General features: G+C 36.3%; 1 protein-coding gene across 8 annotated transcripts in view; it reads right to left on the bottom strand.

Annotated features, from left to right (window-relative positions):
- The window catches only part of HEATR5A (HEAT repeat containing 5A), a 99491-nt gene that overhangs the window by 60003 nt on the left and 19295 nt on the right, over window positions 1-20193 (bottom strand). For 6 of the 8 annotated variants that reach the window (XM_046652275.1, XM_046652282.1, XM_046652279.1 and 3 more), the window contains exons 5-13: window positions 18784-18933; window positions 17955-18129; window positions 12198-12358; window positions 10727-10982; window positions 9806-9961; window positions 8235-8485; window positions 5375-5486; window positions 1562-1714; window positions 475-574 (exon numbers count right to left, since the gene is read on the bottom strand). In XM_046652275.1, coding sequence (XP_046508231.1) covers window positions 475-574; window positions 1562-1714; window positions 5375-5486; window positions 8235-8485; window positions 9806-9961; window positions 10727-10982; window positions 12198-12358; window positions 17955-18129; window positions 18784-18933 — 1514 coding nt within the window. The remainder of the gene's footprint in view (window positions 1-474; window positions 575-1561; window positions 1715-5374; window positions 5487-8234; window positions 8486-9805; window positions 9962-10726; window positions 10983-12197; window positions 12359-17954; window positions 18130-18783; window positions 18934-20193) is intronic. The other 2 variants (XM_046652278.1, XM_046652281.1) reach the window with 1 other exon arrangement.

Below are 20193 nucleotides of genomic sequence, written 5' to 3'. Positions count from 1 at the left end.
TTTCTCTAATCTATCCATTTTATTAATTAGGAAATTACAAGTGCTTATGACACATATTGGATTTTGTCAATGTTTTCTTGTAAGTCAAACGTATGAAAAATAAACAACAAAAAACTAAAACTGTCAACAAGTATCTGGTTCTTATGAACACAGAATAGCACTAACAAACCAATAAAATGCATACCTGAAAAGGTTAACAGGCTTAATACTTAATTTCTTGGTTAAATCTGACTGTATAGAAGATACATTATCGAAGTAACTTTCCTTCCCTTTTAATATGTATTTTTCTTTCAAGATCCTAGCCTAAAAAAAAAAAAATCACATAACTAAATGTTTGCCTTCCTCTGCAAGAGGAAAATTATTCACCAACCATAGGAACTTGGCCTTATTCACGTACTTAAAATGTTACATAATCGGAGGGTAACTGATTGCTATTTCAAACAATGTTATCAAATCTAAATAACAGATCCTTACTGAGTTAGCAAATCCACAGCACACGGAAGAGGCGGAAGGAGACGCTGAAGCACTTCCTCAGTAAGGAGATCACCACAGTGGGAAACAAAGCTCTTGACAGCTGAAAAAGAGAACAGACTTTTATTTGATGGAGTGTAATGAACCATGAAAAAGGTATTCAATTATGGCACAGCATTTGCATTTTTATCACAGAAATAAAGAAATGTGCTGAAAATAAAAAAAATTCTTGAAACTCCAGTATAAAGAAGAAGCTAGTGTCTTCTATCTCTAATCTACAAAGATAAAAAAAAAACCCCAAACTTCCAAGAATTACTAAAAGAGACCAACAACCAAGGTAACAAAATGTTGCTGTCCTGGGATCTAACTCAGCCCTGGAGCTCAGAAGCAGAAGAATAAATTATCTTAGACCCTCAAGTCTGCCAGTTCTACACTGGTTCTGAGGACTCATGCTGACTTTTGAGCCAGCATGTTAGGTTTTTATAGATGTTACCTGAAACACAGAAGTTTTTATAAGGAGTTATTTCATATGCAGAATAAAAGAATATATGAAAAGAAGTTAGACTGAGTTTCAAGATTAATTTCAAAATAGTTTTTCTTCTTTAAGAGTAAAAATGCTATGAATAAATGAAACCAAAATCAGTGCTTCCATGTCTTTTCAGGGATCTCACCCATCCTTAGTTCAAATTCTCATGGTGGATACTAACGTTAATGGTCTATATATTGGGGAAGGGTACAACTTTCATACACCAAAAGCCTAAAAGAAACACGCTTAGTCAATGCTGATTAAATCCACTCCTAGGATTTCTGAAAAGAGGAATGAATACCTACTTAGGACAAAGCAATCTTGATATTTCTCAACTGGATTACATCTAATAAAACATGCATTATCCTAAGGATTAGAACTCTTAAATTTGGTTTATTACATCACACTTCTATTATAATCACCAACTAATCAATTATAATCAATGACAAGAACCACCACAAGCAGATTTTCTCCCCCTTAAATTAGACAAAACATACAAGCAGTGTAAAGTTAAAGAGTTGGAAAAGCCAAAGGAAAGGGAGAAAAAGACTAAACTCAACCTACCACAGAGAGCACCAGCTCGTCCTTCCAAGGTTACCTGCCATGTAAACGAATCTCCTCGGCTCTTTTCTGTTTCCAGATCTTTAGGAGACACTGGAAAGACACACTTCCACAACAGCAGAACTCGAGCAAGGTGATGGCTGACAACCGCAGGACCTGTAATTTATTCAACTTGTCACTTGTTATAGATCCCCAAATGATTACTCTTTAGAACTATTAATAAGCAGGAACTTCCCTATTAAAATAAACATTTTAATCTACTACTTCAATACTTCGTTCCTTTTCTTACCTTCTGGTTCCAACAAATGTACTACTGAACGAATGAAGGCACTGGAGTATACAGAGGAAAAACAAGAAGTAACACTGAAGTCCGGGCTCCAGCGTCAGCTCTTCCACTATTGCTGTGGCCTCTTTGAGATTCAGTTCCTTTTATCTATAAAATGAAGCTAATACTACTGGCACTGCTTGTCTCCAAGGGTTTGTCAGATCCAAATGATAAAGCACACTTTAAAGTAGTCTGAGAAACTGCAATGCACCACAAAAATGCAAGGTACTCCTGTTTTGGAAACAAACAACACTGTATCCTGAGAGTAATGCTAATTTTTTATAGCAACTTGTTCTGGGCCAAAAATCGGGTATGATACAGCCGACTGAAATTTTTTTTTAAGATTTCAGAGGAATGACATTTATGAACCCAGGGATCATGAATACAAAAGCCCAGTAGTGAAAGACAATGTAAAATGATGGCATTTTGATAGCATTATGTTAAGAAAATAGAAAAACTAGAAGTATAAAAAGCAAAACCCACAGCTTTTCTCCCCAGTGATTTTCTTTAATATTCTGGGGTTTCCTGAAAATTCTGCTATAAATACTCCTCACTTCTTATTCCATGTTCTGCAGACTGATGTTTTTCTACTGCAGGATGGGCAGCATAGCAGAGAACAGCACTGGGTTCCGGAAGGAGAGCCCTAGGTTAACATCCTGGTTCCATTCACTTACCAGCTGTGTAAACTTGGATAAGTTATTAAACCTTTTTGTGCCTCAACTTCTTCATCTATAAATGGGGATAATAATAGTATTTACCCAATCAGACACTTTCTGAGGCTTACATGAGTCTGCATTTAGAACAGTGTTTGACTTATGATAAGCATTTATATGTCTGACATACAATTATCATTCAAAAATTGCCTTATTTGCATATGAAGAGATGAGCCTAATGGCAAAATGAAAAGGCAATGGCAAGCCAATCTTTTTTTCTACACATGCAATTTAGTAGATTAAAATATAATATAATTTCTCCATTTTTCCTCTGACTTGCTTTTTAGGGAGAGGCTATATGCTAATCCTTACAGCAACACAAACCGGATTCAACACTCTTTGCTCACTACTTTCTTAAACTCCTAGAATTGGAATGAAATAAAGAAGTCGGAGCAAGGCAACTGAGAATAAGTGATTGTAAGAAGTTTGTGTGTGACTGTATGCACGTGTGCACAAGCACGCTCATATACAATGGGCTATGGTAATAAAGAAAATTCTGAAAGTAAAATTTAGACACCTAAAAAACAAAATTGTGGAGTCACTGGGAATACCCATAGTTGACAAAAGTTTCATAAATATTTACTATTATATCCTTAAGACAGCTGACTCAACAGTAAACAGTGTAGCATCTCCTTCTTAGAGAGGTATCAAGATAATGTCATTTCAGAGACATATATCAACCAATAAAAATGAGTTTATAGTAATTACAAAGTTAAAACATAAACAAGAGTAAGTTTATTCACATCAAGAATACTGTATCAAACAGAAACCACACACACTTTATGAGCCACCACAGATCTGTAAGACATGTATGTATAGGTGAATCGAAGTTGTTTTATGTGGCATCAGATAAACTGAGAAGTGTAGCAGAAAAAGGTTAAAAAATGTTGTAGTTCACATTTGAAGAATGGACTTGAATGTGGTTTATTTGAGTTTACATTAGTTCAGAATAGTGAATATATTAAAAATAATAACGGAAATTGTAAATGGTGAAGTAAATGCTGAAAATGCAAAAGAGGTGTTCAAACTGCAAGGTAAAAATTAACAAAGCACTGAGATAGTTATCTAAATACCATTTTCCAAAAGAAGAATAAGAGCTCTTTGGAGAAATGACTGGTTGCAAGCTGGAAACGTAAACGTTGGGAGATTTTGTCACCCCCAAAACAAACATGATACCAAAGAACACTAGGTTCATGTTAAAAGGACACATGGCCCAGCTTGAAGGGGCTCCCACTGACTAAAGATGAGACAATTTGAGGATCAAAAGGAATACGCCTGCAATGAACTGAAATACATCAATATATAAAAATCTATGAGCTCATGATGATACTTAAGAGCACCAGCTTCACTGATTCCCTTTGCAAGTTGCTAGGAAACTAGCAACACATTCTAAAAATTGATAATAAAAAGAAAACAATAATGCATATGAAAACAGAATAAAGCCAGAGAAAACAACAGTAGAACAATTAAAAATTTTAACCCTTTCTGTATGTTGGTTATGAATATATAATAAAATATGATGAAATCATCTTTTTTTTCTTTTTAAAGGAGAAGGATCTCTTGTAGTCTTCTTCCGATGGAATTACCTTGTTTTGAAGGTTTTGTTCACTAAAATATTGCATTTATTAAGGAGTATATTTTCCCCTTTAATTAACCAAGATGGTCAATATGGCAGGCAGGAAACACTCAGCCAAAGGCAAATAAAGCTTGACCACATTATCCCTATCATATTGTGAAATGATGATCTATGCCAGGGGCCAACAAACACTTTCTGTAAAGGGTCAGACAGTAAACATTTTTGGCTTCAAAAGCTATACAGTCTCTATTGCAATTAATTACTTGATTCTGCCACTGTAGTGCTTAACGGCCACAGACAATATGTAAATGAATGACTGTGGTTGTGCTCTAATAAAACTTTATTTATGGACACTGAAAACATAATTTTCATGTATCACACAATATATATATTTTTAATCATTAAAAATATAAAAACCATTCTTAGCTGACAGGCTGTATAAAACAGGTGGCAAGCCAAATTTGGCTCATAGGCTGAATTCTGATTTAGTCCAATAAATCTCTTTAATCATCTCAAGAACATTACTTAAAGTGGTTCTTCATTTATGATTGCTTATTTTAAGTTCCTTTTAGATCAGAGTACTTCAGAAGTGTCAAAATGATTTATTGGTCAAATCCACTCAGTTTTATATCCTACAATAAATCATGACTATAAAATAGAGACTTAAAGCAAAATATAGCTTTAATAAAGTAGTAAAATTGAGTTTCGAAGTTAGAGGATGTAAATAATTACCGATTTTTAATAAATATAATTTAAATGAGCCCTATCCCCTTCAATGTGACTACCTTATTGGCACCATCAATTTTCAGAACAATTACAGAATTGGACTCACAGGCTATTTCTCTTGCCTATCCTTATATTGTGGAAAATTTTTTTTTCTCAAGATGGATGTGAACGATTTTTTTAAAAGTCATAGTCATTCAGAGTTAAGCCTGAAAGATGATCAAATTAGCTTATTCTACTTAAGGCTCATAAACTGATCTTGAAGAGAATTTCAAATAAGGAGACTTGAAAATATTTTGAAGAATGGAGTAAGTATATGGCTTCCTAAGGTAACTGCTAGAAGAAAAATGTTTGGTGGATACTTAAATTCTGGTACACATTAAAAGTTAGTCTTGTCAAATCACACATCACTATATTTCACATTCAGAAAACACAAAGTAGTTCACAGTTATGTAAACCTTCCACAAGACTGTTGTTACCTAATGTCATCAGAGCAGCAATCAACAACCATCCAGCTTGTGTGCGCTGAGCTGAAAGGCGGCTGTTTTGAGCAGCAGAACACAGTAAATCCTCTGCTAACGTCATAATAATCTATTTATGTACAGAAGAATAAGGCAAAAAGAAGAATATCAGTTTATAGGTTATTGGACAAATGACAGGAACTAACAATAATCTCTTGAAAAATTAACTCTCATATAATAAATGTAAGTGATAAAGGACTGTTATTCTTGTAGACTATAGCATAGGACAACGTCATACAGGATACTATAAAAGAAGTAAGTTTTCAAGGTTAAATACTGGCATATTGGGTTGTACACAGCAACCCTATAATTCTTTGTAGAACATACGAGACAACATTGCATGACTATTCAAGTTTAGCTGTATAGAATTTGAATTTATTTTTAGTTTTAAGCAACTATCTGAGATGTGTAATTACTAGAGAAAGTTTCATTACAGGAATCTCCCTTTTTAAAATTTTGCATACCACTTTGATACCTGAGTAGCTGACAACAGTCTTTTCAGAGGCAGTGTATTAGAGAGGTTAAAAGTACTCAAAACAGTCCCACATTGAAGCAAGTTTCACAGTAGAGTGGGATTTACTACAATGTTATATTTTAAAAGTCTATGAAACAGGCAGTATTATAAAACGAGAGGAAAAACCAGGTATTTCACATTTATGGATAATGCATGCTTATACAGTACAAAGGCCACGAGGCATTAATACGCCTGAGAAAACATCTCAGTTACCAATCACCCGCAGAAAAGCAGCAAGTATTATGAGTTGGCATATAAATTTGCTAAAGAGGAAGGCCAGCGTATTTTAAAACAATCAATCAACTTACTACTGAGGACTACTTGCAGCCTATACAGTCAACGGATAATACTCCAAGAGTGAGGACAAACAAACCAGTCCTGTGTGCCTAACTAATAAGATCTGAGAATATGAAATTTAATACATGCAATGGCAATTCTTTGCTTAGCAAGATGTGAAGTATTAGTTTATAATATAACTAAAGTAATAAATTCAAATGAATAATATCTTCTCCTGAAGTTGTCAGTCACCTTATTCAAATGGTGTTGGCAATACTCAAAATAGTTTTAGAACTTTTGAAGTAATGGTATGTTTTTTTGCAAAGCCTAAACTGTGGAGAATATACTATAATACTCATTAATAATGACATAGGAGTGACAATGAGAAAGAAAGGAACAATGGTGATTTACTTATTTATTTATTTTTGGAGGAAGATTAGCTCTGAGCTAACATTTGCCACCAATCCTCCTCTTTTTGCTGAGGAAGACTGGCCCTGAGCTAACATCCGTGCCCATCTTCCTTTACTTTTTATATGTAGGATGCCTGCCAAAGCATGACTTGACAAGCGGTGCATAGGTCCGCACCCGGGATCCCAACCAGTGAACAATGGGCTGTCAAAGCAGGTGTGAACTTAACCGATGTACCACTGGGCCAGCCCCCTGGTGATTTATTTTTGAAAAAATACCTATTGTGTGTGAGGTCCAGGTTACGAGGGCTTTCATTGTCAAACAATATTCTGACAATTTGCAATTCCTAGCTATTCAAAAAGAACCAAAATTCCCACACCATGTTTTGCCTATTCTGTCATACTTCATTAAAAAAATTCTTTAGTTCTCTTCAAAATTCTTTGTACATTACAACTGGGTTATTTACTTACTAGGTTCTGTATCATTTATCTATTTGAAAGTGCTACATTCAAAAGCACTAAATTTATCCAGAAAACCCTATTTTTGGGCAGCAATGCAATTTTTGGTAGACTTTTTTTAGTGTCAGTATGAGCTCATGAGGTTTTATATGTGCATTGTTTTCAATCCACTGTTGTCATTACTTTTTCCGATGCACACATTATCCCATCTTTGGTCAGTACGAGCTCATGAGGTTTTATGTGTATTGTTTTCAATCCACTGTTGTCATTACTTTTTCCGATGCACACATTATCCCATCTTTGGTCAGTGGAATCCCTTAAGTTACCCCCTGTATCCTTCTAAAATGAACACAGTAGTCTTTGATGACTTCCTTGCTTTCCGGCATGACAAGATATTTCAGGCTTATATTGTGCATTTCCTGCCCCAGACCTGGAACCAGCCACTCCTCCGTGGAGTGCTGATTCCTTTTTGGTTGCAATGGTATTTAGAAACATAATCCGGGCACTAGGGATTTTCCCTGCTAGCGGGTTCTCAATGCTTTATGTGTTCTCACTGGACAGACTGAGGATGTTAAGTATTTTTTAAAAAACAAAATTATAAGTTCATAGTGATACTTTCGATCCAAATTTAACATACTTAATGAGGATTTTACTTAACTTTCTTGATTGTACAGCTGTAGCTTTATTTTTTATGTGGAAAATCTTGGTTCCTAAGAACATTCATTATCTATCTTTAAAGTAAACTTTAAAGTTTACTATATGTAAACTAATTTCAAAATAGCAACAATACCACTAATTATAAAATTATTAAATGAAGTTTACAATTTCTTTTGCAGCTCTCTTTTGTCTTCGCCATGCAATTTTAAATGCGCTTCTACGGCAGAACTAAATATATGGCAAAATAAAGCCTTCAGGAACAAATTTTGTTACTAAATGGAGATACTTCAAATAGAACGCACTCCTGTTTAAGTGTAGATCAAACATCTTTAACTATCCCTTCGTTTTCTACAAAAGTTATGCTTACATTTAACACTTAAGTAGAACACGTGATGGCTCAGAAATTTGCCCTGCATGGCTGTGACGGGATGATACACAGGAAGATAACATTTCTGGGAAAAACCTGAAACATCATTATCATACAGGTGGAGAATGAAATCATTACCTTGCCCTTTCCGTGAGGAATTCCTAAAGGACAATGTTTCACTGCTCCCAACAAAGCTGCCACAGCAAAACTAAAGCCAGTCACTGCTTCAGGTGAAGACTTAAGTACAGTAAGCCGCTCCAGGCAACGGTCTAAGAGGGGCGTTAGGTAAGAAGGTAACGCCACAGCAACGCAGCGTAAACACCAAGCTGCTGCCAGTCGCACAGAGACGCTAGGATGAGTGCTAACTGAAATGACACTGTCAAGAATGCCTGGGAGGACAGAAAAAACACATGATGACAGCTCCACAGACAAAACTCACTTAGCAATAAAACAGTCAGAACAATTAAGCAGCCACATGGATATAAAATATATTATCTTTATCAAAAGCCAAATCAAAATAGAAAAAATAAGGGATACTTAATTATAAATAATTTTTTGCATCCAAAAATTAGTTCTACTAATATAGCTCATGAAAACTGGCTTAAATTAAGTCAGTACATAAAAGAAAAATTTTATTTCCTAAATAAGCCAAGGTTCTGCTTACTTTGAGATCATTATTCATTTGATACTAGCAATTAAAAATTAATAAATAACAAACACACCTTGAGAAGAAACATCATACCATGCTCATTCTCCTTCTTTTTAATCCCTTCTGGGGCATTAATCTACATAATTAGTATACTTCCTATCTACCATATTGATATTATCTAAGAACAAAACTGATATTATCTGAGAACAAAATTGAGGCTAGGTCCTCAGTCGGCTACTAACCAATTATGAAGACAGTGGTGTACCACTACCAGAAAGAATAAAAGTTACATTTGCTATAACTCAATCAAAACATGTTAATAGTTCATGTCCACTGCCCCTGAAATAATATACATCCTAGGATAAAGAGCTTGCAAACAAAATATAATGCAAAGCTTCAATCAGCAGGAAATGTATATCACATTAAAGGACAAAAACCACTAAAAACGATTTTTAAAAGTGATTAAGTAAAAGACGCCAGCCACAAAAGAGCACATACTGTATTACATTTACATGAAATGTCCACAATAGGTTAAGTTCATAGAGACAGAAAGTAGATTAGTAGCTCTCAGGGGGTGAGAAGGCGAAAGAGGTAGTGACTGCTACTGGGTCCAGGACTTCTTGGGGTGATGAAAACATTCTGGAATTAGACAGTGGTGGTGGTTGTACAACTCTGTGAATATACCAAAACCACCCAACTGTATACATTAAAAGGGTGAATTTTATGGTATGTGAATTATCTCTCAACGTGATTAAACACTGTTCAAAGAGAGAAATGAATTTAGGTTTACTTCTCTGTTTCTCCATATTAACTTAACTATCTCAGGAAGGGGAACAGGAGGAGACTCAGAGACAACTTTTACTTACGAAAGCAAAAAAACTCAAATATATACATATTTTTAATAATCTTGATCATATATATTTCATAAAACATCTCTAATAAATGTACAGTGGAATCTATAACAAATGAACTACATGAGGGAGATTTCCTGTTGAAAAAAAGGTGTCTAGAGTAAAAATAAAATTACAAGGTACTCAGATGGGTCACAAATAATAGATACCTGCACTTGAATCCTGCAGCAAAGGCGCAGCTGTGGTACCGAGACTGTGTATGAGATTTCCAAGTTCTTGTAAAGCACACACCAGCATATGCTGGCCGGCTGCTACATCTGCGGAGCCAAGCCGGGTTTCCAAATTACCGTCACTCATCACAGCATCTGATAGAGGTGTGAGAACGAACTAAGAGTCACGGTTTTAGTAAAATGTATTACAAGGGGTGGGTGTTAGGAGCAGAAAAGCATAAAGGCAAAAATTAATACCTCCACTTGATCTATATGAAATCCTTAAGGCAGTAACTGAAATACTAAAATGCGGACTGGCATCAATAGAGAAAGAACTGAATATAACAGATTTAGTTCAAGCAACCTGACCACAAATCCCTTATTACTCTTTTAGCAAGTGAAAAGGCAATGAAAGGGAAAACTAAAGAATGTTCCAGTTTTACTGATACACAAAATAAGCAGAGTGGATTTAAAACAGTACAGGAACTGAGATGAACTGTTTCGCTTTTTTTAAAAGATTTGTGGCATGTGGGATGCCGCCTCAGCATGGCTTGATGAGTGGTGCCATGTCTGCGCCCAGGATTCAAACTGGCGAAACCGTGGGCCGCCAAAGCAGAGCGCGTGAACTTAACCACTTGGCCACGGGCCTGGCTCCAAGTTTTTAAAAAAACAATGTATTCAACTTCTATAGGAAGATCATGAATTCTGACGAACCACTATCACCATCCTTCAAGATCTGTACATATATATGACAGCTCTTACCAAGTTAGATAATTTATGTCCCATCTGTATATTGACTACTCTGAAACAACTATTATAAAAGTGGTTTTTGTATTAAATATAGTAATATACCAGTCTAGCTTTTCCAAAGGGACAATTCCTTTAGCACCATTGAAACAGACTGTCTGAGTAGATCCATACCCACAACTTTCTTTAACTTCCAGATAGCCTGGCAAATATCCTTGGCAGCAGCAATTTGAGCCTTTTCTCCAAGAAGGCCTCCTATAGTAGCTCGAAGGATAAATGAAACACACCGGCGACCACAGACAGCATCAATCTGAGTTTGGTTGGCTTTAGGGTGCGACTGTGACACAAGGCTTAGGACATGAGAAAGAAAGGCAGCAAAATTTTTCTCTAGCCATGCTCCTCCTAGTGTTGAAACAAATACCACGTAAGCCTAAAAAAGAAAGGAGTTTTATCTTCAAAATGAAATAGTTTCAATTCTATATTAATGTATTCTCTTCCACAAAATATGCAGACTTTATTAACATTTCTTTTTAGTCTGTCCTCACTTATAGCCACTTTAGCTATAGAAATGCATTACTACTTTTTTGTTTGTTAAGCCAAAATTGAAGTACGCAGTCTTTCAACTGAGATTTCACTTATGCTGTCTGTTTTATTTTGTTTGGTCAGACTGTGCAAAGATTCAGGACAGTCAGCCTAGCCAGCTAATATGTAAAATGTGTCTGTGAATTCTCTAAACAAAAGATTCAAGCTTTTTAACATTCTGAACAAGAAAAAACAAATCTAACATATGAACACATTGTAAGAATTAACTATGTTCCAACACTATAACTCTAAGGGAATTTAGTTCTAGAAACCTGAAAGGAATTTATAGTGATGAATCACTGCTTTTTATTTTCATGAATGTTAAGAGTTTGTCTTACTCTAGAGATACAAAGACAGTAGTTTTCTTACGTAATCTCTTTTTTAGAAACACAGTTTGCAATTATATTTGGACACCTTACATTTTCATGAAGTCTAATATCACACAGTATAAAACAATGAGGACACGTGAATGTGAAAAAATACATTTGCTTTGAACTATAATGGCATTTAGAAAACAAGATAATTCAGAGACCTCTTTGTTGTTTCATTCTAAGACGATTTTCCTATGGTTTTAGGTTTTTATATTTTGTTTAGGATGAAGAATTTAAGCACTTAAGTAGATTACATGCTGTAATCTTTACTTAGGGGTTGAAACCATATACAATGGAAGTACGATACTGCCCATGCTAAATAATATGCACCTAATAGTTTAAATTCAAACTGTATAAGCACACATTAACACAATGGAAAACATGTTAAACCACAAGACCCATGAAGGCATAAGGCCTAGAAATAAATAATAAAATATTTGTGTTTCAAATGAAATAAACAAAAATCTCCCAAATTGTGGATAACAGCCTATTTAATTGGTTTGTTTGTAAATAAGGTTCTCTTACTTGTAATCCAGTTTTTAACAAGCATTCTGATCTCACTGTATCTATTTATAAGTATGAGGGCATAAGTGATGACCTTGCGTGGTATCACTTCTGCCTGGAGTCAGACACCAACACTGTCCTTACAGGCCAGTGAGAACTATGTTTGGACACTGATCTGTGATTCTAACCTGAGTAACTCCAACTCGAACATCCCTACTGACTGAACTGGTTCCTTTCAGCATATCTCCACTGGCTCGAAGAAATCCTGAACTCCCACGTAGAAACCCTGTTCCTAGTAATTCCAGAACTTCCTCCAGAGATACTCTGCGAATGCTCTGACGTGAGGCTGCTACAACAAAGAACAAAACACGTGATTCGTATTTCACAGACTAAATTTTAATGATCTCCATCAGCACGTTAATAAAAACAATAAACTAAAAATCCAAACAAAACGCAAAATTTACAGGACATTACACACATTAATACACAGTGACACAAGGGTTCAAAGGTCAAATCACAGCAGACCCTGAAGTACCATGTCAACGATATCTTAAGAGTCTGTGCCACTTTCAGATTTTGCCCTACTGTTCTCTTTTCCTCAAAGAAGTTAAAAGCCTAACAGCCTTCCAAACAATGGAAAACATAAATAAACTGCCCTCGCTCTCCATGAATGAAAATGCTACACATTGCTTCGAAGATTCTTTTGAAATATTAAAAATGCCAAAATCATAATTCTATTCTTCCAAATGCTCTACAACTCTTAATGAAGCTTATATAAAGTAGCCACCGTGTCCTACTTTTAAAATTCTCAACTGCAACTTTTGTTATATCTTCGGTCTCTGAAGAAATCGAAGGCAACCATTACCCAAATTGCCCAGTCGGCCCTCAGGCTACAATAATTAAGACATTAAGTTAGGGCAGAATGTTTAAGTTTGTCTTCAGTTTGATACAGCTGAGTTTCTCCCCGTGAATGGCTAGCGGATAATATCTCCTTTTAAAAAAAGAACCCATTTTCTCCCTTTCATTCTTTTGAAAAATGGTCACAAGCTCATTAATGACTAAAGTCATACACAGTGGAGAAATAAACTCCTGCCAATCAAAACTAAGATGGAGATAACCATCTGAAACAAATGAAAACCTACAGCTGCATTTGGGACAGACACTTTAGTGAATAATACAAAATTCATGCCCTCGTGGATGATAAATTCTAGGAAAGAGAGACAACAATAAACATAACAAATGCCTGAATATATAGTACATTACACAGTGATTAAAAGACATGCAAAAAATAGAGCAGGTCAGGAATACTGGGGGTGGGGGGAAGTGGTGCTTGTGATTTTAAATAGGGTCACCAGGGTAGGATTCAGACAAGCGGAACACATAAACACGGTTTGAGGGAATTAGGCATGCGTCTATCTGGAGAAAAAGTGTTCTAGGCAGAGGAAATAGCTGGAGTAAAGCGGCCCTGAGGAGGCATATGATGCCCAGTGAGTTAAAGCAGAGCTATGTTGACAGAGCACTGGAGGGGGCTAGGAGGAGACAGGCCAAAGTGGAAGGATGGGAGACAGCAGAAGACTTAGGACCTTGTAGATCACTATAAGGATGTGAGTGAAGTGAGGGACAGTGCAGGAACTAGAGCAGAGGAGTGATACCTGTCACTATGCTGCTGTGCTGAGAGAAGACTGCAGAAGGGGGCAAAGGGGAAGAAGTAGGGAAACCCATTAGGAGCAATTTAGTAATTCAAGAAAGAGATGACAGTGGCTTAGATCAAGGTGGTTGCAATGGAGTGGAATCTGGATATATGTACATATGTATTTTTAAGATTTTTATTAGAAAAAATTTCAAAATTACAAAAAACCTGCAAGAATAATAAACTCCCATATATCCTTCACCTGGACTTACCAGGTTCCTTACCACTTTTTCATTTTTGAAGAATATGTGTAGGGCTAGTTGTTTTATAGAATAGCCCATAATTTGAGTTTGTCTAGTATCTCCTCAGAATTTCTGGCAGAAGAACTATCTAAACAATGCTGTAAGCCTTCTCAATAAATGACATCAAAAAGCACCATGAGGCATGGTGTCAGTCTGTTCCTTCATAGGTGATATTACCTTTGAACACCTGAATAAAGTGGCTGCCAGGTTTGTTCACTGTAAAATCTAATTTTTCCCTTTGTAATTACTATGCAACCTGTGTGGTGATACTTTAAGACAGCATAAATGTCCTGGAACCCATCAAACCTTCATCCAAGAATGCACTGAGGATTCCTACCTGTAGAAATTATGTACTATAAGGACTGCAACAGAGGTCATTATCTAACAATCATTCCTTCTACATTTATCAGTTGGAATTCCACTGTAAAAAAGAGCTCTCCCATCTCCTTTATTTATTTATTTTCAGTATGTACTCATAGATTCCTTTTTTAATTAACAGGTTATAATCCATTTCTGTCATTATTAATTTTGACTCCAATAATATCCCGGATTTGACCAGTGGAAGTGTGTTCATAAAGCTGGCCAGTGGAAGCTCCTTACTTTTGGCACAACTCGATGTTCCAGGCTCATCTTCAGACTTTCCCTGCCCCCATCCCATAATTAGCCACTTCTCCAAGGAGTCCCGACTCTGGATATATTTTAAGATTGTCAAGTAGAATAGTTATTGAGTGTGAGAGAAAAGAGTCAAGGGTAACTTGACAAATTTTGGTTTGAACACCTGAAAGGATAGAGTTGTCATCAACTTAGATTAGCAAGACTGCAAGCAGAGCAGGTGTGCGTATATATGGGGGAGGGGAGAGCAAGCGTTCACTTTAGGACAAGTTAATTTGAAACATCAAATAGACATCCAAACACAGATGTCAAAAGGGCAGCTGGATATGAGAGTCTGGCATCCAAGAGAGAAGTCTGGGCTAAACATATAGATCCAGGAATCCCTGATATATAGATGGTATGTAAGCCATGTGACTGGATAAGATCACCAAGAGAGTGAACACACGTAGGCAATGGGCCTCTTCTATGAGAAGACAAGGAATCATAAAAGAAGACTGAACAGGTATTTCTAGAAAGGAGGAAGGAAAATCAAGTGAGCACAAGGTCCTAAAAGGCAAGTGAAAAAAGACAACCATGAGGACCAACTGAGTTAAATGTTGCTGAAAGTCAAGTAGAACAACTGAGAACTGCCCACTGGCTTTAGTGAGGCTAACTATTAGAACATAAGCTCCAAAAGAACAGGGGCTTTTATGTGTATTGTTCAATAACAGATCCCACATGGTCAAAACAGATCCTGCCCCGGTATAAACACTCAGTAAATATTTGTTTATTCAATGAATGAATGAACGAACGTGGAGGTCATTGGTAACCTCAACAAAAACAGTTTTGGGGAAAAATCCTAATTCAAGTGGGTTTGAAAGAAATGGCAGGAGAGGAATTGAAGACAATGAGTATCAAGAACTCTCCTGAGGAAGTTTGCTGCAAAGGAAAGAAGAGAAACAGAGCTCCAGCTGGCTGGGGAAGATAAAAGAAGATTTTTCTTTTTAAAGATGGGAGAAACAAAGGCATGCTTTTGTAGGAATAATCCAATAGAGAGGGAAAAATTAATGTAATAGACAGGAGACTTCCTAGGGCAACTCCTTGAGCAGGTGAGAGGATGAGCTCTAATAGGCACTGACAGTATGGCTTTAATAGGAGATGGGACAATTCATTAGTAATAGTGGGAAAGTCAGAGCATATAGGTACAGATGCTGATAGGTGGGCAGATGTGGTAGGGGAGCCTACGGAAGATAGCCCATCACATGAAAAGAAGATGGGGAAAAGGGTCTAAGGTGAGAAGAAGGTATAAAATCATCAACTAGGAAAGTGGGAGAGGAACGGACCAGGGAAACACAGTATGACTGCCAGCCACTGTTAAGGACCTCCTCGAGGTTTGTGGTTAGGAAGTAATTTTAAAAGATTACATAAATCCCTGACAACTTATCTCATGTTAGATAAATGTCATACTCAATCCCTGCTTTTTAAGTGCCTTGGTATGACATAGCATCTACTTGAAGCCTGTTAGTTTTACTACAAAAATCATTTCAGTTCCTTACCTCAAAATCTTTGCATATTGTGGCTGAGTGTACAAACCTCCACTGCATTTGTTCTCCAAATTTATTATTATTATTATTTTTGAGGAAGATTAGCCCTGAGCTAACTACTGCCAATCCTCCTCATTTTGCTGAGGAAGACTGGCCCTGAGCTAATATCCATGCCCATCTTCCTCCACTTTATACGTGGGACGCCTACCACAGCATGGCGTGCCAAGCGGTGCCATGTCCACACCTGGGATCCGAACTGGCGAACCCTGGGCCGCCGAGAAGCGGAACATGCGAACTTTACTGCTGTGCCACAGGGCCGGCCCCTGCTTTCCAAATTATTAAGCACTATGTTGCTGAAAAGAACTCTATTATGACGTCTAGATCATTTTTCAGTTGTATGAAACTAACTCAATTATAACACAAGCTAGAACTCAGAGACACAAGATGACAGAATTTCTAACAAAAGATCAGGCCGAAGTTTTTTAGAGTGGGTGAAGCTGATTCTTTACTTTGCTTAGTATGATTACAAACATGCTGGCATTAGTTTAGTGCTATTACAGGAAAGTGTAATTTAAATATTATTCACATTTGTTATGCAATTCTACATTCTGCTTGTTTTTACTGCAACTGGGTGCTGGTGCTAATGATACATTTATAGAAATGGGCAATTCAGATTTTTAAGAGGGTCTGATTAAACATGTCTTCTAATTCCAATTTCTTAGGTGGCTTAAGATTTAACCTCTTAAGTGCCCTGAACAACATTTTTTTCCTAATTTGGATTTTTTTGTAGCTTCTTCCTCTTCCCATTCACCCCCTTCCCTCTCCCCCATAAAAAAGAAAGTCTTTTTGAATTATAAGATTTAGAAGAATTACAATAAAAATTTCTTATTTTAACTTTTAAACTTGTAGGTCTCAACTGGAGAAAGAGGGGACTGCACAGTTTGTTAGTGTCCTCAGGTGATTCTGATATGCTATATTTCTTGTCCTGTCTCTTTTTCGGTTGAGAAACACTGGATTTGGCAAAAACCAGAATCCTCCTTGATCTAACAATGGACAATGTCTAGAGCAACGCTTCCCAAGTTTTAATGTGCACACTCATTATCTGGGGATCTCGTTAAAATGAGAATTTGACTCAGTAAGCTGGGCAGGGCCTGGGTTTCTGCATTGCTTACAAGCTCCCAGGTGATGCCAGTTCTCCTGGTCTGTAGATGTTTGAGGAGCAAAGTTCTACAGAATAATTACATTTTTATTTGCATGAGGTTGTTTATTCTTTGGAGATAAAATGGTAAAACAGGTTTTCAATTATTCATCAACGTTTTATATACACTGTAGATTAAACCGAAACTCTCTTGTTTTCAAAGATACCTCATCCTTGCTTACTGCCTAGAAATGTATAAATATGAAATAAAAACTAACGCAAAGAAAACTGTTAAAATATATTAAATGTTGAAAATCTGTCATCTGGAATTATTTACATCATTCCTCCCTTGTACCAACCCAGAAATGGCAAGCCAAATGTATGCAGCCAGATGCATGCTGCGACAAAAAAAAAAACTCCTCAAGATTTAGATTATATCTCTTATTGGATGACACATCACAATTTACTTTTTTCCTAAAAACAAAGGCCATAATGCAAAGGAATACAATGATTGAATAAAATCATTTTTCAAGAGTTCCTTTATTTCTTTTCCACAAATTTTTACTGAATTGTCTCAAAATGAAATCTTGGGTCCTACAGTAATATGTAGAAAGTAAAATTGTTTATATTCCGCCTCTTTTTCAAAGTAATAACGGGTAGCATTAATGCCACCTCTGCTTGTTTAAATCAACTGGGAAAAAATTATAGAAAACATTCTGAAAATAATTACATGAATTTACCTGTTCCTAGACGTTTAGAAATTATAGCTTTAGCCAACACTGTGCCTAGTAGCTTTGAAACTGCAATCCGCACATCATAATTAGAACCTTCAAAGGACTTAAAACATAGTGTGGCCACACTGTCCAGGTCTGTAGTCCACATAAAGACGGCCTCATGCTGAAGTTCAAGGAGACACTATTCAATCGGAAAAACAGAAATTAATGAAAAATAAAATATAAATGTCAGGTTCAGATCTATTTAAGTTTGTAGAAACTATCAAGGTCTAAAAAAAATAATACACAAATCCAAAGTATCTAAATAATGACTGTAGGGACAACTAAAAGTCATAAAAATTACACTACATAAAGCAAAGTGCCCACAAAGAGGGGCAGGAGACCCAAAATGTCTTTAAGAATTAATCTGTTGGCTATGAGCAACCATGAGGATAATTCCAACATAAGCCAACAATTTTACTGTACCATCTAACCAACTATGTTAAGAAGGCATGATAAAAACAAAAATCACTTTCAAACAACATAAACCTTACATATAAACTTTAGTTTACACAGTTATAGAAAGTAAGCAGAACGGAGTGGAAAGAATACTTAAGCGTCTGGAAACCTGAACTCCCCATCCTTCAACACTGTGTTGCTAACTACTTGAAGAACCCTGGGAAATTCATAACTCTCAGGGCCTCAGGTGCTTCATATGCTAAAATGATAGGTCCCAGCTGATTACCAAGGATGTAGCTCTAAGATCACATAGCTGTTACAGGGTTTTCACGGGGGCAAACTGATTTAATTTTCTTTATATTAACTTTTAGCAAATCTGCTTTTTAGACCATTTTACCTTTGCAGCAGCACAACGAACAGCCATGGATCTATCTGTTAAACAGGATCTAGCGGCTTTATAAACATCCCTGTGGCAAGATGTAGCAGCAGCTCCTAGTCCATTCAGTATATTTTGCAGACTCAGCATAATCTCATATCGACCTTGAGACTACCAAAGAGAAAATAAAAAATTTAAAGAAAAAAAAATCACTGCGAAGAACAGCATTTAGCATTGAAATTTCTCATATATTAGAGAAACACTCAGATTTTTGTACACACTAACCAACCCATTCTGACATCAAGAAACATTGATAGTTGCTATGTTATGAAGTGTTTACTACTTGAAAGGTATTATTTACATATACTACATTTCAACACAATACAAACTGCACAAGGCTGATGCAAAGAGTAAATGAAATTATACTGAAAGTGCTTAGAACAAAGCTTGCACATTGGTAAGCATTCAATAAATGGCTGCAATAAGATGAGGTAATATGGTAAGAGCGCAGGGTCTGCCACCTCCTAGCTACATGACCTCGGGCAAATCTGTTTCTGTATGTCTAATAGTACCCATCTCATAGGTTGTTGTGAGGATCAAATGAACTACTACACATAAAGTGCTTAGAACATACAGTAAATGCTGAATGGATTTTACAGCTATTAATATTTTACCATTCATTGGTCCAAGTAGTTTAACTCAGAAGTTAAAAGTCTGGGCTTTTGACTTAAGATGACCTAGGTTTGAATCTCGGCTCTGACCCTTAAGAGCTGTGTGACTTCAAGCTGTTCTTACTTACTTCTCCATCTATAATATGAGGATAAGATAAACCTCATGGAGCTGATGTGAGAAGTAAACAAGCCTGTGTAGGTACAACATTCACCACAGTGCCTGGCACATGGCACACTTAAGAAACAGTAGTTGATTGTATTATTGACGTTTTACTAAACGCCCCACATGATTTCTATAGCCAAAGAAGTTAAGGCCACTTGAGGTAAGTAAAGTTGGAGGAACACAAAGATCAACATCAAGTATCAGTTTGACAGTAATGTTATTAATCTATCTTCGTTCAAAGGAGCATAATAGTAATTATAGGTGGACATAAAATGGGTGCTAATGGGAAACTTCTTTCTTTTGTCCCAGTTTCAAATGTTGTATATCCCTGGTGGGTGTGTATCAAAAGTGGGAGTCCCTACTGATATCTCCGAAATGTTATGGTACCTGATCAGCTAAATCATAAAGGTAAGAAGTAAGGAAGCAATAAACTACACAGCAGTAACTTTAAAATTTCAGAGACCTACAGAGTAATCTTCTGTTAACCATGGCTCTAAAGTGTATTATAGCTTATCCAATGGAGTTAAGAGGAAAAAAGTTTAAAGTGGCCATGCCTCAGTAAATAAAAGTTCTTACAGACACCTGCTTTTAGTTAAA

The sequence above is a fragment of the Equus quagga genome, chromosome 2, assembly GCF_021613505.1.
Source record: "Equus quagga isolate Etosha38 chromosome 2, UCLA_HA_Equagga_1.0, whole genome shotgun sequence".
Classification (NCBI taxonomy): domain Eukaryota; kingdom Metazoa; phylum Chordata; class Mammalia; order Perissodactyla; family Equidae; genus Equus; species Equus quagga.
The sequence above is the reverse complement of the archived record's forward strand: the minus strand, read 5'-3'. Positions and strand labels throughout refer to the sequence as shown.